Here is a 22309-nt window from a genome sequence, read left to right on the forward strand (position 1 = left end):
GTCTTAGTGGATCATACACTGAACATGAGTCAACAGTGTGATGCGGTGGCTAAAAAGGCAAATGCAATTTTGGGCTGCATCAACAGAAGTATAGTGTTCATATCACGTGATGTGATGGTATCGCTTTACTCTGCTCTGGCAAGACCTCACCTGGAGTAATGTGTTCAGTTTTGGGCACCACATTTTATGAAGGATATAGACAAGCTGGAACGGGTCCAGAGGAGGGCAACAAAGAGGAGGGCGACAAAGGTGAGTGGTCTGGAGACCGAGTCCTATGAGGAAAGATTGAAGGAGCTGGGCATGTTTAGCCTGGAGAGGAGGCAGCTGAGAGGTGATATGATTATCATCTTCAAGTACCTGAAGGACTGTCATATAGAGGATGGTGTGGAATTGTTTTCTGTGGCCCCGGAAGGTAGGACCAAAACCAATGGGTTGAAATTAAATCGAAAGAGTTTCTGGCTCTACATTAGGAAGGACTTCCTGACCATTAGAGCAATTCATCAGTGGAATAGGCTTCCTCGGGAAGTGGTGGGCTCTCCTTCCTTGGAGGTTTTTAAACAGAGGCTAGATGGCCATCTGACAGCAATGAGGATCCTGTGAATTTAGGGGGAGGTGTTTGTGAGTTTCCTGCATTGTGCAGGTGGTTGGACTAGATGGCCCTAGAGGTCCCTTCCAACTCTATGATTCTGTAAGAGAAGCCATGTTGGATCAGGCCAATGGCCCATTCAGTCCAACACTCTGTGTCACACAGTGGCCAAAAAAACCCTCGCCAATGGGGCCAGGACACTAGAAGTGCTCACACTGTTGCCCCTCCCAAGAATACAGAGCATCACTGCCCCAGACAGAGAGTTCCAACAATACACTGTGGCTGATAGCCACTGATAGACCTCTGCTCCAGATGCTTATCCAATCTCCTCTTGAAGCCATCAAGGCCTCACCTGGAGTTTGGCAACCTTGCGTAAACCTGGAAGGATGAAAGCAATCCCGTTCAGGCTGAAGAAACCTGAGCAGATGCATTCTGGTGATCTGAACCCATTATGAAGTGTTGCTAAACTCTATCCGCTAAAAATCTCCTTAGCAAGGTTTTGCATTACCCGTTACTCCTGGTTATTGTTACTGCTTTAAGCAAAATCTTTTCTTGTGTAATCATACATTTTTTTTTTAAAAAAAGCTTTCATAATCACAAAACCCCATCAATTTCCTGCGGGTTTCCCCCCACCCCGTTGTTTCCAGAGCTCCACTATTTTTCTCCCCTTTTTAACATGTTTCGTACAACCTCCCACAACATTCATTTGGCTCACGGAATGGAAAAAACAACCGTAGCCTTCGGCTTAAAGGTATCCTATATCTAGAGGCTCCTACCAAGGGCATTAGAAGAAAGCCTACAGGAGATTTTTTGCTCCACTCCTGCCGGGATAAAACAAAATGGGCAAATCACAGCAAAGCGGGCTTTTAATTTCTCTCATTGGGCAGACATCAACAGAAGCGGAGATTAATTTTCCGTGATTTCAGCAAGAAGAGCGGGAAGGAATTGGGGGGGGGTACTCCTTTTCTCTCCCACAGCTTTCCCAAACATACACAAATCCCAAAAAATGGTTAGGTTTAAAAAAAAAATGACTGGGGAAGACACAATTCCCCACTTTAATCTTCCTGTGGCTTGAAGAAGCAGCTATGGATTTGTTTCTGTGTTTGTCTTGGCTAGCTCTGGAAGAGGCTTTGTGCATTCTGGCTGCTGGAGGAAAGCAAGGCAGAACACAGAAAGCAGAGATTACAACCAGACTCCTACCTCCAGCAGCAAGACTTCCTGGTTAACTGCCTGGGCTCTCGCGTTTGAGCTAAACCCCAAATGTCCCTGAGAAAGGGAGGGAGGTACCTTTGCTTCAGGGACATTCCTCAATCATCGTTATAGAATCATAGAGCTGGAAGGGACCTCCAGGGTTATCTAGTCTAACCCCCTGCACAATGCAGGAAACTCACAAATGCTACCCACTTCAAAAAATCCATAGGATCCGCATTGCTGTCAGATGGCCATCCAGCCTCTGTTTATGAAGGTGTTATGATGGTACCTGTTGCATTAACCATCACCAGTGGTCTGACCTAGCCTCAGATCGCAAAGCATGGAGGCACACCATCCACCAGGCTGTCTCTTCCTTTGAGAACGCACGCATAGCTGGTCTTGAGGACAAAAGGAGATTGAGGAAGAATCGCACTGCTACAGCACCAACCCCAACTCAGACTTTTCCCTGCAGCCACTGTGGCCGGACCTGCCTGTCCCGCATTGGTCTTGTCAGCCACCAGCGAGCCTGCAGCAGACGTGGACTACTGCACCCTTCTTAAATCTTCGTTCGCGAAGTCAAGCCGAGAGAGAGAGAGAGATGAAGGTGTTCAAAGCCGAGATGAGGTCCAAACACATCCTACAATCTCCTGCACTGAGAAGGGAACATGTGTTGCTAGTGTCTCATGACTGGCAACATGTTCCCCTCTGAACGCAGCAGACTGGGGAACATGTTTGGATCTCATCTAGGTTTTGAACACCTTCATTAACGGCAGTTGAGAAATATCCCTGAAGCAAAGGCATCTCCTGGAATGAGAAGTTCTCCAGACTACAGATATCAGTTCCCCCAGAGAAAATGGCTGCTTTGGAGGGTGGATTCTACGACATCACACCCTGCACTGAGGTTCCCCACTCCCCAAACTCAACCTCATTAAAGCTCAATCTGGGATGAGATATTGTACGCTCCCTACAGCTAGCACCAACAATCTGCTCTCTGGAAAAACTGAAATGCTGCTGTCAATCAAAATTTCCAGATAGTCTTCAAGGGAAGCCTCTTATGAAGCAAATTATAGTAGTCTAGCCAGAAGGCTACCAGAGTGCACCCTGCCTTTTCCATTCCTCTCTTCCAAGAAGGGTGTAATGAACACATGCAGCTGCCTCATACTGAATCAGACCATCGGTCCATCTAAGGTCAGTATTATCTACTCAGACTGGCAGCTGCTCTCCAGGATCTCAGGCAGAGGTCTTTCACGTCGCCTACTGCTTGGTCCTTTTAACCTGAGATTGAACCTGGGACCTACTGCATGCTAAGCAGATGCTCTACCATCTACTCTACCGTTCAATGCAGTCTTTTCCTCCAGGAGAGCTGATCTCTGGTGATCAGATGCAATACCACGAAATCTCCAGGCCCCACCTGAAGGATGGCAAGCTTATTACTCCTTTCCCCCATAGGAAAACAGCAACAATTAATGGTTAATGGGGAAAGATCCCACTCATTTCTTTAGCTTTGCAGGTAGTCACCCACATGAGAAAAGTAAGAAAGTTTTCCGGGAGTGTAAAGAGGTTTGGATCCACGTGTCAAACTTCTCTGCAAAAGGTGCAGTCAGCAAAGTTTGATTATCTGTTATTCTCAGTCTTCACCCAAGGAAGTCAGAGAATCTTTCTGTTCCCACAACAACCTTTGAGATCATTCTTATAGGATAACCTAGGGGCCGTTTCACCCAGGAATGCATGTTACTCAACAACGTCATGACTCGGTACAACGCACAGTGGCTGAAGTGAAAAAGCAAAGACTCTAAGTGCAGCTAAAGAAAGTTCTGCCTGTGTTGTCTGATCCATGAAATCTCATTCAAACCCAAGAAGTCATTGCTTGGTGTTGCTTGTGTGTGTGAACCAGATCCAGGGGTGGAATTCTAACAGGAGCTCCTTTGCATATTAGGCCACACACCCCTGATGTAGCCAATCCTCCAAGAGCTTAAAAGGTTCTTTTTTTGTAAGCTTTTGGAGGATTGGCTACATCAGGGGGTGTGGCCTAATATGCAAAGGCACTCCTGCTAGAATTCCACCCCTGACCAGATCAATAACTTTCTCAGCACCGCCCAGTGATTTCTGTAACAGAGCAGCGAGTTCCACCTGGATTTCTCACACCCAAGCCTAGCACTCTGGCATATACACCCAACACCTTTTTCTTGGAAGATAGAGATGGTCACTGCAGGACATGCTCTGGTAGCATTCTAGCTAGCCTACCACAAGTTTGCTTCATAAGGGGCTTCCCTTGAAGGCTATTTGGAAACTGCTAGATTACAGCATTTCAGTTTCTCCAGAAAACAGATTTCTGGTACTAGCAGGGGGCAGTTTATAATATCAAATTAGGTATCAGCTCCACTAGTTGTTTATATGCCTCCTGGTTAACCTCCAGGTAGTCTAGATGCAAGATACTTAACGGAGTATATCCAAGAATCTTTCCGTTATTCTCCTGTCTAGCCACTGCAATGAAGGCTTTTTCTGTAGCTGCCCTCAGACTGTGGAATTTGTTGGTTCCGAAGTTTTCCAGATTTGAGATGCTGGCATTTCTAGACTTTTTTTTCTACAGTCTTTTTGTTCTTAATATATTTTAATATATTACATGATTCCACTGGCAGCAGTACAGAGTTATTCATCTTTGGTTCTATTGAGAGCCAGTTTGGTGCAGTGGTTAAGTGCGCAGACTCTTATCTGTGAGAAACAGTTTGATTCCCCACTCCTCCACTTGCAGCTACTGGAATGGCCTTGGGTCAGCCATAGCTTTCATAGGAGTTGTCCTTGAAAGGGCAGCTGCTGTGAGAGCTCTCTCATCCCCGCCTACCTCACTGGGTGTCTGTTGGTGGGGGTCAAGGAGATTGTGACTGCTCTGAGACGCTGAGATTCAGAGTACAGAGCGGGATATAAATCCAATATCATCTTCCTTCTTCTATTATTCTCGTATTGCATTTTGTTAGTTTTAATTATTGTTTCCCACCTTCGCCCTGATCTGGCTAGCCCAGGCAAGCCTGATCTCATCACATCTCGGAAGCTAAGCAGGGTAGACTCTGGCAAATACTTGGGCTGGGAGACCTCCTTGGAATACCAGAAGTTGGAAGGGTGGGGGCCAGGCTTTATTCAGCTACCTCTCTAAATATTCTCCATGCCCACAGTAGGGGTCAGTCACTAGAGGCTGCCAAGACTTCCAGAGGCAGACACACACAGAAAATACAACCCTTTCAAAAAAAATTAGCACTCCCCACCTTCAGAGTTCTGCACTGAAAGACGAGATTCAAAACTGCTAAATAAGTGAAACAAGCAAACAAAAATTTTCTGATTATCTTCCTTAGCGTGGTGTACAGCACCTGGTACTGGAGTGGACAGACCATCTCCCTCCGCAAGCATTTGGGTGGCCTTTTTTTCGGTAATTACACAAACCTGGACGGGGGCAGGCATTTCTCTGGCATGGATAGGACTGCCATGCCCAGTCAAGAGTTGCTTTCCACATGGAGTAACTCACACATTTCCCAATGTCTCTTACGCCACGCAGGTATCAAGAATCAGGCCTCATTCCCACCCTCCACCGTCTCACGCACATGTATGTAGACATTCTCTCTCATAAGCCAAGTCTGACTATTAGTCAATCTAGCCCCCACACTGTCTACTCCGACTGGGGCCCAGGCAAGGGCTTTCCTGGGGCTGGTACTCTGATCATTTTCAGAAGCGTTCTTTATTGAGCTGGGATTTGCTGCATGCAAAGCGTGGATTGCAGGGCTGTGGCCATTCCCACCCCCCCATCCTCCCCCCAAGTTCAGGGAAATAATGAAGCGCTTCAGGAAATTCAGAGCTGTTGACACAGCATGTTCTGTATATACCCTGGCATCCTTTTCCCTGCTTCTCTGCGCCACCAGCAAAGATCTACAACCAACTTAACAGACCCTGCAGCCCACAGCTGCAGAAGACAACTTAGTATTGACCTTTAAGGCCCTCTATGGTCGGGGGCCTGCCTATCTATGGGACTGCCTTTCTCCGCATGTTTCCCAGAGAACACTGTGTTCAGGGACACAAAACTCACTAGCTACCCCCAGACCAAGGGAGGCCAGACTATGTTCTTCACGGGCTAGGGCCTTCTCAGTGGCAGCACCAGAAATGTGGAATGCCCTCCTGGAGGCCATAAGGGCCCTGCGGGATCCTTCTCAATTCCACAGGGTCTGCAAAACTGAATTATTTCGACAGGCTTTCAACACCTGAACCACCCTACACCGCTGAGGAACTATGATCGTTATAGGATCACTGCCGGAAGAAAGAAAAATCCCGCCTGTACTGAAGTTGAACAGCACCATAAAATGCTTTTAAATTGTATTTTTTTTTTCATTTTTAAATTGTAACTGTAGATGTCTGAATTTGATTGTTAGCCGCCCTGAGTCCACTTGCGGAGCGGGTGGGATAAAAAAGTAATAAGAGCCAGTTTGGTGTAGTGGTTAAGTGCGCGGACTCTTATCTGGGAGAACCGGGTTTGATTCCCCACTCCTCCACTTGCATCTGCTAGCATGGCCTTGGGTCAGCCATAGCTCTGGTAGAGGTTGTCCTTGAAAGGGCAGCTGCTGTGAGAGCCCTCTCAGGGTGTTGGTTGTGGGGGAGGAAGGGAAAGGAGATTGTAAGCCGCTCTGAGTCTCTGATTCACAGAGAAGGGCGGGGTATAAACCTGCAGTCTTCTTCTTCTTCTAAATAAATAATTCTCATTGCCCTGGAAATATTCTAATCTTCTCATATGTATACGGGTCAGCCGCTTAGGCTCAACTTTCCTAGAGCTCTGACTTTAAGGTGCCACTGGACTTTTCTCCAACTATCTCTACACTAACACAGGTAGCAGTCTACACAAATGGTCAGCAAGACACTCATCATATGCCTCTCGCACTGGACAAAGATCACAGCTGCCAGCTCTGAACCACACACTGTCCACTGGAACAGTCTTTTGAGCATCACATTGCAAACCTCATCATGTCAAAGTGAAGGCCTTCTCTGTGGTGGCACCCCACCTAAGGAACTCCCTCCCTCCCTCAGTTTTCCAGGCTCCTTCCCCCTTCTCAGCCTTTTAGGCACCAGGCTTCTTCCCTTCCCCTAACTCCCCCCTCCCCAGATATGTCCCCCCCAAATCTCCAGGAATTTCCCAGCACAGAGTTGGCAACCCCATGCTTATCTCTGGTGCGAACAGCCTTTGCCTGACACAAGGGGCCAGAGGAAAGTTGCTCCCCTAGCCATTCAGATTTGCAGGATCCAACCCATTGTTTCCTCCTGCTGTGACAACCAGAAATGTGGCCAGCACTGAAGGATACTGGGGGGAAGTTTTTATTAAGCAAAAACTGCACCATAGCTATGAGACTGCCAATGCACAAAGCAGTTGTTTTACTGGAATCTTGTTGCAAGCGACTTCTGAATATGTTTTTATAGAAAAGTGAGGAGTAAATATAAGATCAAACTCAGGTCGTGAGCAGAGAGTTTGGCTGCAGTACTGGAGCTTTACCATTATGCGCCACAGGACTCTGGGGAAGGCAATGGCAAATCACCCTGTTAAAAAGTCTGCCATGAAAACGTTGTGATGCGATGGCACCCCAGTGTTGGAAACAACTGGTGCTTGCACAGGGGACTACCTTTAACTTTTTAAATATATTACACATTTATTACATTCATACTGTCTGCTTCTTTCTGTCATGGAATTCTAAGCGTGAAGTTCCCGCGATGTCTTCCTTCAAAGCACAAACCTTCTCAAGCTTTATGAAGGCTACCGAACCAAATGCTTTCTAACCATGTCCTGGTTCCAGTTACATCCATCTTCTCCTCCATCTCCATCTCACTCCAGTTTTTTCTAATTCCGGGGGGGGGGGGGGGGGGAGGGGAATCATATTTGGAATTCATCCACAGAAGAAATAATCTGTCTAATTACTATAAATTATTCTGGTCACAGAGCTGGGTTTTGCATTTTAAAGTTCCTATCTACGCTAATTTTTTAAAAACCTGGACTCAAGAGCATCTCGCCTCCTCCTTCCCAACACAGATCACTGCCAAAATTAACACCCCAGCCGAGACATTTCTCAGCGGAATACAATAAATTAAAATGACACGGATGCATTTAACGGTTCTGCCCGCCAGCGTCTCAGCAAGTCACAGCTTGCCAGCAACTCAGATTTATGCCCACAGATAATGCAGGAAAGCTGCAGGCTCTTTCCCCATCCCCATAATTTACCATACCCCATTAAGTGCACGGCATCATTGCAGTTATTGCCCACAGGGATGTCTGTTGGCAGACAAACCTGCCCAACTCCTCCAGGCACCCTGGTAAACTGGAACTGGACTTTAGGCATTTTAAGGCCTTTGGGAAGCAGAAGTCAGTCCCGCTCCAGCTGTTCCTTGTCCTGAATTTGATAGCAACTTCGCTCCCAATCAAAAGTCTGTGTGCACACAGATAGCTACTGAGTTGGAAGCTCCCAAGAAGGAGGAGGGCTGTTCTTCTCCCATTTCCTTCTCATAGCAGCAATTCTAGCCAATGTGCCTTATTGTCCATGTACGTCCCCCAGTTCAGCCAGTTTGGTGTAGTGGTGAAGTGTGAGGACTCTTATCTGGGAGAACCAGGTTTGATTCCCCACTCCTCCACTTGCACCTGCTGGAATGGCCTTGGGTCAGCCATAGCTCTGGCAGAGGTTGTCCTTGAAAGGGCAGCTGCTGTGAGAGTCCTCTCAACCCCACCCACCTCAAAGGGTGTCTGTTGTGGGAGAGGGAGGTAAAGGAGATTGTGAGCCGCTCTGAGACTCTTCGGAGTGGAGGGCGGGGTATAAATGGAACCAGCCTCAAATAAGAAACCAAAGAAGTAGGAGATAAAGTCCATTGGACTTTATGGACTTTTATTGAAGGTGGTCTTCCTACTTCATCAAGTTCCTCCTTTTGTCGTTATATAAGAAAAAGAAGAATTGCAGATTTATACCCCACCCTTCTCTCTGAATCAGAGACTCAGAGCGGCTGACAATCTCCTTTATCTTCTCCCCCCACAACAGACACCCTGTGAGGTAGATGAAGATACTGGATTTATATCCCGCCCTCCACTCCGAAGAGTCTCAGAGGGGCTCACAATCTCCTTTATCTTCCTCCCCCACAACAGACACCCTGTGAGGTAGATGAAGATACTGGATTTATATCCCGCCCTCCACTCCAAAGAGTCTCAGAAGGGCTCACAATCTTCTTTATCTTCCTCCCCCACAACAGATACCCTGTGAGGTAGGTGGGACTGAGAGAGCTCTCCCAGAGGCTGCCCTTTCAAGGACAACTCCTACAAGAGCTATGGCTGACCCAAGGCCATTCCAGCAGCTACAAGCAGAGGAGTGGGGAATCAAACCCCATTCTCCCAGATAAGAGTCCATGCACTTAACCACTACACCAAACTGGCTCTCTTTATGCAGAGTTACTCCAGTCTGCAAGAGGCTTAGGTTGGAGTAACTCCGCATCAGATTCCACTGACAGTGGTTTTCCCACCTGTGCCATCCACAGAAGTCCTTCCATGGAACCCATGAAGCTGCTTTATACTGAATCAAACTACTGGTCTATCAAGGTCAGTATGGTCTACTCAGGACTGGCAGTGGTTCTCCAGGGTCTCAGGCAGAGGTCCTTCACACTGCTTCCAACCCAGTCCTTTTAACTGGAGATACCCGGAATTGAACCAGGGACTTTCTGCATACTAAGCAGACATTCTACCACTGAACCAAAGGAAAGGAAAGGTCCCCTGTGCAAGCATCAGTCTGGGGTGACATTGCTTTCACAACGTTTTCACAGCAGACTTTTTACGGGGTGGTTTGCCATTGCCTTCCCCAGTCATCTACACTTTCCCTCCAGCAAGCTGGGTACTCATTTTACCGCCCTCGGAAGAAGAAGAAGAAGAAGAAGAAGATATTGGATTTATATCCCGCCCTCCACTCCGAAGAAGGATGGAAGGCTGAGTCAACCTCAAGCCGGCTACCTAAAAATCCAGCTTCCGTTGGGGATCGAACCCAGGTCATGAGCAGAACTTACAGTACTGCAGCTTTAACACTCTGCGCCACGGGACTGAGCCACAACCCCTTCACTAATCCACTGTGGCTCCGTGTGGCCTTCATCCCAAAAATGCTTTGTTAGGCCCACGTTCTTTGGAATCAGAGCCTTTTCTTTTTGTAGCAGGAGCTCCTTTGCATATTAGGCCACACACCCCTGATGTAGCCAATCCTCCAAGACCTTACAGGGCTCTTAGTACAGGGCAATGTTCCCCTTAAGCTGCAGAGTCTTGTGATCAAAAATTCTACTTTGTGAGCTACTGGAATTAAAGTTGTGAGCTACTGCATAAATTATTGTGCTCTGGGGTCATCCCTCCTGAGCCAAGACAAAAATCTGTGAACTGGAGGCTAAAAATCTGTGAGCTAGCTCACGCTAACTCAGCTTAGAGGGAACGCTGGTACAGGGCCTACTGTAAGCTCCAGGAGGATTGGCTACATCAGGGGGTGTGGCCTAATATGCAAAGGAGTCCCTGCTACAAAAAAAGCCTTGTTTGGAATAAATCATCTCTCTCAGTCTCACCTCCAGGCAAATAATGGCTCCTTGGTGCTCTTTGAACACTCTCAGCTGCTCGCCGGTCACAATGTTCCACGTCCGAATGGTGTAATCAGTGCTGCCCGAAAAGAGTTCCCTGTTCGGAGCATCAAGTATAAGACATAGGATGGCTCCAGTGTGTCCCAGCAGAGTCTGGTGGCAACGCCCACTGGACACCCACCAGACTTTGACAGTACAGTCGGTGCTTCCTGTCACCAGGAAGTCCTTGCTGAATTTCTCTTCCTCTGACTCCTCCCCTTCGGAATCCTCCAGGAGATCTTTGGATGAGTAGAGAGCCAAGGTCAGGACACAGTTCCGATGGCCCCGGAATTCCTGGATTGGCTTCTCTTTATCCACGCTCCAGCACCGTGCGGTTCGATCGTAAGAGCCACTGAAGAGGTAATCTTTGGAAACCAGGATCCTGTTTGGGGTTGGGGGGAGGAAGTAAGTTGGGGTCAAATGTCCTTCTCATTTTTTTCTATTCATCCATCTTCTTTTCTCTGTCCCAAGCAGGGCTTTTTTTGTAGCAGGAATTTCTTTGCATATTAGGCCACACACCCCTGATGTAGCCAATCCTCCTGGAGCTTACGGTAGGCTCTGTACTAAGAGCCCTGTGAGCTCTTGGAGGATTGGCTACATCAGGGGTGTGTGGCCTAATATGCAAAAGAGTTCCTGCTACGAAAAAAAAAGCCCTGGTCGCAAGTGTCTTTTAGTTTCTTCAACCTATTCTCATAGCATCTGTAATTCTCAACTCTTAAACATGTACATAGTCTGCCTTCCAATCTTTTCAACACATTGAACCGTGGACTGAATACAATAGCCCACAAGATATACTGGACTAATTGCTTGAATTTGTAGCTTCGAGCTCTCATTCTTCCAGGGACTTCTCTCCTATATTTTCAGTTTAACCGAGTGGGTAGCAGAAATTCTAGGGCTGACTACTTATCCTAATCTCTCAAACTTAATGGTCAGTAACAATGATCGCACGGATGTACCCATTTGCCATTTAGTGGCTGCCTGAAAGATCCCTGCAGACACGACGACAAACAGAAGGGCTGTCTGGGGTTTGGTTTTAAATTGTGATTTTTTTTTAACCTGTGACTTATAAGCCACCTTATTTATTTATTCGATTTGTATCCCGCCCTCCCCACCGAAGCAAGCTCAGGGCGGCTCACATTAAAAGGTCATAAGACCAATATTAATAGAAAAAAGATAAAAATACAAGTAAATCATAAATAAAACATATAAAACACTTACATAAAACAATAGTAGGTGCTATTTAATCTCACATTAAAATATATTGATGTATTAATGATGGCGGATACTACCAACTCCATCAATGTTAAAATTTTGTTATTTAAGTATTTCTGCTGGATGTCCTATAAGAAAAAGATCCCCAATCACAATATGATGTTCAAGGTGGGCCAGATGGATTAATTTCTGCTTTCCTGTTGTTGTCGATTTTAATTCAAAAATGCCTGGCGGAAGAGTGCCATTTTGCAGGACCTGCGGAACTATGGAAGCTCTCACAGGGCCCTAACCTCCTCCGGCAGCTCATTCCACCAGGCAGGAGGCGCAACAGAAAAGGCCCTGGCTCTGGTCATCTTGAGCATGGCCTCCTTGATGCTGGGGATCAAGAGCAGATTTTGCGACCCCGACCAAAGTGCTCTCTGGGGTACATGGGGTACCTTGAGCCATGAGGAAATGCAGGTTATAAATCTTAAAATAAATGTTAAAAATACATTTGCCCACATATCAAGGAGACTTCTCTTGCAGCTCTTTCTCCTGAGCAACATGGTAAGCAAGTGATGAAAGTGGTCAGAGTTCAATTCAGTGCATATCTGAAACTTGGAGATGACTAGCTCCTAATGAAGTTGCAGTAGCCCAAGGATAAGCATACAAATGGCCACCCTGGGCTTAACAGTCCGCCAAGGTCATTGCTTTTCCATAAAGTTTACTGTTTTAAATATCTTTTGGCCACAGACTCTCAGAAAGGGACACTTATTCCTTATGACTGCATAAGAACATAAGAGAAGCCATGTTAGATCAGGCCAATGGCCCATCCAGTCCAACACTTGGTGTCACACAGTGGCAAAAATTTTTTATATATATATATATATATACACACACTGTGACTAATAGCCACTGATGGACCTCTGCTCCATATTTTTATCTAAACCCCTCTTGAAGGTGGCTATGCTTGTGGCCGCCACCACCTCCTGTGGCAGTGAATTCCACATGTGAATCACCCTTTGGGTGAAGAAGTACTTCCTTTTATCCGTTTTAACCTGTCTGCTCAGCAATTTCATCGAATGCCCACGAGTTCTTGCAATGTGCAGGTTAGGGCTGCCAAGCCCCCGGTCTGGGCGGGGGAACATCGGGCCAGTGGGGGGAACCGCCCCCGACATCATCAGTGCAATGACATCACCCGGAAGTGACATCATTGCGCTGGCGTGGCAGCTGCTCTAGGCATTTCTGGGAAAACTCTATGGTTTTCCCGGACACTCTAGCCATCTGGGAGGGGAAATTCTATGGTACAATAAGTACCATAGCATTTCCCCGTCCCAAATGACTAGAGTGTCTGGGAAAACCACAGAGTTTTCCTGGAAACGCCTAGAGCGGCCACGAGAGCCATCACCAGCACGATGACGTCACTTCCGGGTGACGTCATTGTGTTGCGTGCACACAAAAGCCCCCCGCCAGAGAGCAGAAGGGACTCGGCAACCCTCTTGCAGCACCTGGCTTGAAGCTTCCCTGTGTGTGTGTGGGGGGGGGGGTAATCAACAGTGAGGCAGATTTCTAAAACTTTAAAAAAAAACATAAAACACCTCTAGCTGTATCCAGCGCTCCCTCTATGCCAGGGGTGGCCAAACTTGCTTAATATAAGAGCCACATAGAATAAACGTCAGCTGTTTGAGAACCACAAGACACGAATGTCAGGTGTAGAGAGGGAGGGAGGGAGGCAAATAAATGGGGAGGGAGAAGTGGAAAGAAAGTAACTTTAACTCTAAATGCATTCTCCAAGCCGCCAGCTGGCTTGGCAGAGAAGTGATTTAAAGAGATAAATGCCTTTTTCATCCATCTGCTCGTGGAACAGCTCTGTTTTGCTGGCTCTGCACAACTGAAACACGCCCCGCAGAGCCCGAATTTATAAAGCCTTGGTTCTGCTTACCTGTTCACAATGGATGTGTGCCCTCGGTAAACTGCCAGGCACTGGCCAGTTATTACATCCCACTTCCGAATGGTGTGATCCGCACTACACGTGAAGGCTGCTTCATTTTCCAGGTGGCAAAAAGTGATGTAGCTTTCGTGCCCTACAATCAGTACACAAATCAGTGAAAACAACATGGTGAGAACTTTTTTTTAAAAAGTGTATTGATGTGGCTGGGCCTTTTCAGTTTTAAGTCAGATGACAACTTAGAACACAGAAAGGTTTACAAGATTATGCATGGGGTAGAGAAAGTAGAGAAAGACACACTTTTCTCCCTTTCTCACAATACAACAACTTGCGGGCACTCAATGAAATTGCTGAGCAGTCGGGTTAGAATGGATAAAAGGAAGTACTTCTTCACCCAAAGGGTGATTAACATGTGGAATTCACTGCCACAGTTAGTGGTGGGAGCTACAAACATAGACGGCTTCAAGAGAGAATTGGATAAACATATGGAGCAGAGGTCCATCAGTGGCTATTAGTAACAGAGTATAGATGAAACTCTCTATCTGGGGCAGTGATGCTCTGTCTTCTTTGCGCTTGGGGGGCACAGTGGGAGGGCTTCTAGTGTCCTGGCCCCGCTGACGGACCTCCTAATGGCACTTGCTTTTTTTGGCCGCTGTGTGACACAGAGTGTTGGACTGGATGGACCATTGGCCTGATCCAACATGGCTTCTCTTCTGTTCTTAAAGGACCTCTTAGTCATTACAATGTTAGACCAGTGTTATATACCATGTTAAATGTCAGAATGTACCTCAGTGGGTTCTTGTGAAGTTCCTTATGGGCAGAGTATCTTGTTCACAAACCTACAGTTCCCAAGGGTGTGGGGGGGGGGGGAGCTATCAGTGGTAGAAAGGACAGTCAATTTATGATGACCCTGTCGGAGCGGGAGTAGCAGAGTGAGGGAGATGACTCGCCCGACACAGGGCTTCAGGAAAGAAAATCAGGCTTACACGTGCAACTAGTGCCAAAAGGTGTATTAACATATATACACAACAAGTGCTCTCTTGTGCAGTCTATACAATATCACCTCCACGGACAAAGTGCTTCGCCTAACCACCATCTCACAGGGAGAGACCTGTGTGATGCACACACAGATCATATATAGTCCAAGCAGCCAATCCTGGCCATGCTGACTCAGCAGATTGCATCACTTGGCTTCTGCCGGCTCAAGCCGGTCTGCTGATCAGGTCACTGTGACCTAGCCTGGCAGCTAGATCACCAGCTGTCATACTGTGGCTGTCAGACTGGGTTTATGTAGATTCTTGCTCCAACACACCTCCTAATCTATTTAAACCCAGTGCACCAAAACACTTTACACAGTTTACATACATGTCCACCAGCAACATTACAGTTCATATTTACGTAGCTCGGAACCCTTTCCGGAATTCGTTCAGGAACTCATCATGATTGTAAAACACATCATCGTGTTCCTGTTCAGCCAGCTCTTTCAGACGCTTGGCTTCAGCCTCCTTCTCCCTTGCCTCGCACTCTGCCACCCAGGCTTTCCATTTCTTAGCCTTTTCTTTTAACATTTCCTCAAATCCGGGTGGGTCTGGATTGACAGTCAGAGTGACATAGGGACACTTGTACCTAGCGGGACGTTGGCCTTTGGTGGACCTGGCAGACACCCGTGGCCCTGTGCTTGGACCAGCTTTGTCTTCTTCGGGTTGCTCTGTTCCCACCTCCTGGGCTGGTTGCTCTGCCCCTGTAATTGGGTGTTGAACCTCCTGACTCTCACACTTTACCTCCAGTTCCTGCATTTGAGGCTCTGCCTCCTGACTCTGCTCGTCGGGCTCTGTGCCAGCATTCGGCTCACCTTCTCCAGCCCCACTGGGTGCCACCTCCTGGGCTGGAGTTCTGGGCTGCGCTCCAACATCGTTATCGCTACTTGGCAGCAGGACAAATTGTTTCTGCAAGGAGTGCAACCTTGGCCAGCTGCTTTCTTCATTGAACTGGGCACTCTTACTAAGTGTTATCTTGCTTTTGCTATTGCAGAAACGATAACACCTGGCCCTTGGCTTGTAGCCCAGAAAAATTAGGCTCTCTGCCCGGACATCCCCCTCCCCGCTACTCGTGGAGTGGATGCCAACCCGAGCCCGTGACCCAAAGACTTTTAAAGAACTCAAATCTGGGGTCTTGTTCAACAGTAACCTGTAAGGCACATTTTTCACAGTATTACACCAAACCCTATTTTGCAAAAAAACAGCTGCATGTATGGTTTCTGCCCAATAGGTCATTGGCAGTTGTGCATCCTCTAACATGCAATACATCACATTCTGCAATACAGCCCCATGCCCATTTTCTCGGGGCGTTGCCGGGTTCGTCAGACGGTGGGCAATGCCCTTGTTCTCCAGCCAACGTTTCATCTGGTTAGATAAGAATTCCCCCCCTCTGTCGGTTTGTACAGCTAGGAGATTAACCCCTAATTGTCTCTCCACTGCTTTGACCCACTTGGTGAATGTCTTATACACCTCAGACTTATGCACCATGGTGAAAACCCACGCGTACCTCGTGTGGTCGTCGGTGGCCACCAAGCAGTATCTCCTCCCCGACAGACTCTTTGGCAATGGGCCAATAACGTCTAAATGGACTAGTTCCAGGGCTCGTGTGCTTTCCCTTGAGCTTTCTTTAGCAACAGCACACGCCTTGCTTTTGGTCTTCTTGCAGACCTGGCAATCCAAGTAACATTTGCAAGGATTTACTTTCAAACTAGGCACAAGCTCCAGGGTTTTCTTTAACGCCCTAAATCCGCAGTGCCCAAGTCTCCTATGGAGCAAATGTATACAATTATTGTGCACAGGCTCATTCGACACCTGAGCCACCTGGGCACAATCACTCTGGACCACATACAGTTTACCTTCCCTCTTTCCTGTCACAAGCAACTTTCCCCCACCTCCCAGGATTTTGCAGCAGGTTTTCTCAAATCTCACCTGGTATCCCTGGTCAAACAGTGTGCTAACACTCAACAGGTTAGACTGCAGTGAGGGTACATACAACACATTTTGCAACATACATTTCAGTGCAGGAAATTCCACATTGCCTGAGCAAACAGAATTGGCAGTGGTCCCATCAGCCAATCTCACATACTTATGCTCAGGACTGTCAATGTTTTTCAACAACTCCTTCTCGCAGCAGAGATGGCTCGTTGCCCCGGAGTCTAAAATCCAAGCAGACCCTGTGCTCTCTACTGCAGACGTGACCAGCCGGGTTGCTTCCTCACACGGGCTGGCGGTCCTCCGCTCTCGCCGCACACGCCCCCGCCTCTTCTCCCTCTCAGGGCAAGCTCGGAGCAGGTGCTGCGACGACCCGCATCCATAGCAGCGACGGACTGCAAACGCAGTCGGCTCCACTTCCTCCACCTTCGGACGCCTGCCAGCAGCAAAAGCTGGCTCATTCTTGGCTGTCTTCCCGGACACACCGATAACAGCACGCTGCCCGGCCGACACCCCCGGACAGCTCACGGCCGCAATTCTCTCTTGGAAGTCAAGCAGGTGGGCACAGACGTATTCCATGGTCAGGGTCGCTACGTCCACCGTCTCCAGAGAAGTTATCAGGGGAGTGTACTCAGGTGGCAACGACGACAGCAAAATGTACACTCTGTCGTCTGGAGCTACAGTCTTGCCTCTTGCCTCCAGCTCAACGAAACAGTCCGTTAGCCGTTTGATGTGATCTTTCACACACCCTCCAGCCGGCATAACGGTGCGGAACATCCTCCTTGTCAAGGCCATGAGGGAACCAGCAGTGGTGCTAACATGCACCGCACTCAACGCGTCCCAGGCAGCCTTGGGAGTGTCCTTCCCTCGCACATAAACCAGCTGGTCATCTCCTATAGATAGCACTATGTTGGCCAGTGCCTTATCCGACAACACAGTCTCGGCAGGAGATAAGTCAGCAGGGGGGTTACTCACGAACAGCCATTGCCCTTCACGCTTGAGGTAGTGTTGCATTCTCAGGCTCCACACCGCGTAGTTGGCTGAGGTGAGCTTCTCAACGGCTACTCCAAGCTGTTGCTGAGCCATCGTGCCGACTCCTCCTCACGGCTGGCTGCCGACGTCCCTCTGGCTCTCAAACAGAGAACGGTGGTGCTTCTGTGGCCTTCACCGGCGTTCCTCGCCTCCGGCTCTTTCCAACCTCACAGTCAGCTCAACTCTCAACTCTCTCCTCCGCGCAGCGGAACCGCCCTGGGCCCATAACCCTGTCGGAGCGGGAGTAGCAGAGTGAGGGAGATGACTCGCCCGACACAGGGCTTCAGGAAAGAAAATCAGGCTTACACGTGCAACTAGTGCCAAAAGGTGTATTAACATATATACACAACAAGTGCTCTCTTGTGCAGTCTATACAATATCACCTCCACGGACAAAGTGCTTCGCCTAACCACCATCTCACAGGGAGAGACCTGTGTGATGCACACACAGATCATATATAGTCCAAGCAGCCAATCCTGGCCATGCTGACTCAGCAGATTGCATCACTTGGCTTCTGCCGGCTCAAGCCGGTCTGCTGATCAGGTCACTGTGACCTAGCCTGGCAGCTAGATCACCAGCTGTCATACTGTGGCTGTCAGACTGGGTTTATGTAGATTCTTGCTCCAACAGACCCTGTGGGGTTTTCAAGACAAGAGCAGAATAGAGGAGATTTGCCATTGTCTGCAACCCTCCACTTCCTTGGTAGTCTCCCATCCAACCACTAACTTAAGCCAATTCTGTTTAGCTTCTGAGCTCTGATGATGTAAGGCAAGCCACTGCCTCCCTCTGCGTAGCAACCCTGGACTTCCTTGGTGGTCTCCCAACCAAGTACCAACCAGGTAAAAATTCTATGATAACTATTGTACCATAGAGTATTCCCTCCCAAATTGCTAGAGCGTCCGGGAAAACCATAGAGTTCCCCCGAAAAATGCCTAGAGTGTGCTGCATCACTGGCACAATGCTGTCACTTCCGGGTGACATCATTGCACCGGCGATGTTGGGGGAGGTTCCAATGTGGGCCAGCGGGTTGGGGACCTCCAGGGTGGGGGAACCCCTGCCCGGCCCAGGGGTCTGACAGCCGTAACCAGGGCTGACCTTCCTTAGCTTCTAAGATCTGATGAAATCAAGCTAGCCAGGACTTAGCAAAAAAGCTATTCAGCCAGTTTCAAGCTCGTGGAGTAGAAATGTCCTAAATTCTGCTAAGAAACAGGTATTAAGTGTTCACAGGGGCACCTGCTTTCACCTGTATATTTCCCCTAGTACCTCCTGTAAACGCACCACTCCACTCCAAAACTACCATGCAAGCAGGTGAATCTTATACATCCCTCCAATGTCCAACTGAGTTCAGAGGCCTGACTAAACTCTGATAGGGACAGAATCCTTGGATGGTTTAATACTGAATTTCTCATTCTCCGTTTGTGGGATAAGAAAGCAGTCTACACATGAGAGCTCTTAACGATCTACACTTTGGAAATCTGAGCGTTTTCTGACTCAAGCACAGAAGCCCTTTCTTTGTTTTGATAATCGAAGCCCACCAATCCACAAACTTCTTGTTTAACAGGTTTTCCTTCAGTGCAGGCCTCCACATTCCTCAGTCGCCTTGAGGTCAGTCTATGCGAATCATATTTAAAGTGGTATCTCTCATTCTGGTAGATGGAAAACAATCTGCCAGCTCGCACTTAAGTGGTTTTTATCGGCTGGGGGAGGGGGGGGGCTGTTTATTCAGCTGCAGAAACTCATGTTGTTCAACTAAACGGATTCTTTTGACTAACTGAGGTATCAAGGAACTCCGGGAGGACAAAAAATAAAATTACATTGTCAGTGAAAAGCTAAACCATGCAGCAAAGCATAGGAAAGATTTGCTGTGTCTTGTTCCAAGGAATGAACAAAAACAAACAGATGCGATTGGCCACTCATTTGGGGCAAGTCTAAGGTTGCCCGGGGGCCACTAAGGGTAGGGGGAGTAGGGTTGCCAGCTTCAGACTGGGAAACTCCTGGAGATTTGGGGGTGGAGCCTGGGGAGGACCTCAGTGGGGCACAATGCCACAGAGTCCACCCTCCAACGTCTCCATTTTCTCTTGAAGCCCCACCACCCCATTAGCTGACTTGGAGAAGGCATTTGCCTCTTTACATCACTTCTCCAAGCCAAGGCAGATGGTGGCTTGGAGAGTGCATTAAAAGTTAAAGTTGCTTTCTTTCTACCTCTCCTCCCCCCCTCCTCCATCGATTTGCCTTCCTTCCTTGCAGCTCTCAAACATCTGACATTCACGTCTTGCAGCTCTCAAACATCTGAGGTTTATTCTATGAGGCTCTTACATTAAGCAAGTTTGGCCATTCCTGCTTTATAGTTTCTCCCAGGGCTTTTTTGTTGTTGCAGGAACTCCTTTGCATATTAGGTTACACCACCCTGATGTAGCCAATCCTCGTGGAGCTTACAGGGCGCTTCTTACAGGGCCTACTGTAAGCTCCAGGAGGATTGGCTACATCAGGGGTGTATGGAATTCCTGTGGAACTCAGCAGGAAATCCTATGCATATTAGGCCACTCCTCCCTGATGTAGCCAATCCTCGTCGAGCTTACAGGGCGCTTCTTACAGGGCCTACTGTAAGCTCCAGGAGGATTGGCTACATCAGGGGTGTATGGTATTCCTGTGGAACTCAGCAGGAAATCCTTTGCATATTAGGCCACTCCTCCCTGATGTAGACAATCCTCGTCCAGCTTACAGGGCCTACTGTAAGCTCCAGGAGGATTGGCTACATCAGGGGTGTATGGAATTCCTGTGGAACTCAGCAGGAAATCCTTTGCATATTAGGCCACACCTCCCTGATGTAGCCAATCCTCGTGGAGCTTACAGGGCGCTTCTTACAGGGCCTACTATAAGCTCCAGGAGGATTGGCTACATCAGGGGTGTGTGGCCTAATATGCAACGGTGTTCCTGCTACAAAAAAAAGCCCTTGTTTTTTCTCCTTCCAAAATGAGTGGGCCCCCCCTCTCCAACTAGCTCTTGCTTGCTCTAAACAAAAACTTGCAGTGGTCTTCCCTGATGCAGAACAAGCACCCACAGCACTCTGGCTAACCCTCCTAGCTTTTTAGATCCATCTGAAATGCTCTGCTTCTCCTTCCAGTCCACAGCAAAGCACTGTGTTGCTTCTTTCACATGCCGTTGCTTTCCGCTGGGGGAACAAACCAAATGGGCTTTTTTGAACTGCTTACAAGACCAGGTGGGATGGCTACATCAACATCTGCAAATCTATGAGAGACACGCAGGGGCCCTGCATTCTCTCCTTTTAGCATTATTTTTGCTGAACAGGAGTAATTGCTTCTGCTGAAAGTGAATTGAATGAATCTGGGGGAGGGGGTCATGGCTCAGCTCAACGATTTGTGGAAGAAAAATCCACCTAAACGATGTCTTGTCTGTCCAGCCCAGGGTCTGAGAGCATGGACAAGGTGTCTATGCAGGGCACTTTCAGAATCTCTGCTCTCTCATTCATCTGCATCTATCTATCATTCATCTATATCAACAGAAGTATAGCGTCCAGATGACGTGATGTGATGGTATCGCTTTACTCTGCTCTGATAAGACCTCACCTGGATTATTGTGTTCAGTTTTGGGCACCACACTTTAAGAAGGATATAGACAAGCTGGAACAGGTCCAGAGGAGGGCAACAAAGATGGTGAGGGATCTGGAGACCAAGTCCTATGAGGAAAGGCTGAAGGAGCTGGACATGTTTATCCTGGAGAGGAGGCGGCTGAGAGGTGATATGATCACCATCTTCAAGTCCTTCAAGGGCTGTCATATAGAGGATGGTGTGGAATTGTTTTCTGTGGCCCCAGAAGGTAGGACCAGAACCAATGGGTTGAAATTACATCAAAAAAGTTTCAGTCTCAACATGAGGAAGAACTTCCTGACCGTTAGAGCGGTTCCTCAGTGGAACAGGCTTCCTCAGGAGGTGGTGGGCTCTCCTTCCTTGGAGGTTTTGAAACAGAGACTAGATGCCCATCTGACAGCAAAGCTTATCCTGTGAATTTAGGGGGAGGTATTTGTGAGTTTCCTGCATTGTGCGGGGGACTGGATTAGGTGACCCTGGAAGTCCCTTCCAACTCTATGATCCTATGATCTACTCATATACAGAACATTTACTCAATTGGTACCAGTCTCCTAGTTAAAAGATTACACTCTCTACTGCCTTGCAGCTCTCTACTACAGGTACTGCTCTCCACTGAATAGCCAAGTCTCTTCCTGTGTTTCTGCATCCAAGCGCTTCCTAAAAATACATCTCCTCCTGTTTTTCCCTCAACCTATCTCCTTTTCCTTCGTTTATCATTCCTCCCTAATGTGTTGTGTCTTGCCTTTTATTAGATTGTAAGCCTCCAGCCAGGGCCATGCAAGGAAAGGTGGTGTTTAGAGTTATTTTATTATTTGGTTTTAAATTGAAACGTGTTAATTATTACTTGACAGTTGCCTTGAGCAGCACACAATTATTTTTTAACAATTTAATTTTACTTAACCAAGGCATTTTTGGCAGATTATAAATAATTGCAATCCTGAAAGAACACCCCACAAGGATCCTAGGAGGCCAGAATGTATTTTAACAGAAATTTTCACATTTAAGGAAGCTGAGATAGGCAACCACACAGCAGATTTTATAGGATTACTGCAGCTGTACAGACATCAGTATCATCTGAACTGACCAGAATTTAGAAGAGGATGTTGTATTGATAGAACAGAACATAAGCTCAGACATCTCT

General features: G+C 47.7%; 1 protein-coding gene across 1 annotated transcript in view; it reads right to left on the reverse strand.

Annotated features, from left to right (window-relative positions):
- The window catches only part of WDR86 (WD repeat domain 86), a 42901-nt gene that overhangs the window by 18721 nt on the left and 1871 nt on the right, over positions 1 to 22309 (reverse strand). Inside the window, exons 2-3 of the mRNA XM_060248014.1 lie at positions 13554 to 13695; positions 10370 to 10802 (exon numbers count right to left, since the gene is read on the reverse strand). Coding sequence (XP_060103997.1) covers positions 10370 to 10802; positions 13554 to 13695 — 575 coding nt within the window. The remainder of the gene's footprint in view (positions 1 to 10369; positions 10803 to 13553; positions 13696 to 22309) is intronic.

Source organism: Heteronotia binoei, chromosome 10 (genome assembly GCF_032191835.1).
Source record: "Heteronotia binoei isolate CCM8104 ecotype False Entrance Well chromosome 10, APGP_CSIRO_Hbin_v1, whole genome shotgun sequence".
Taxonomy (NCBI): Eukaryota; Metazoa; Chordata; class Lepidosauria; order Squamata; family Gekkonidae; genus Heteronotia; species Heteronotia binoei.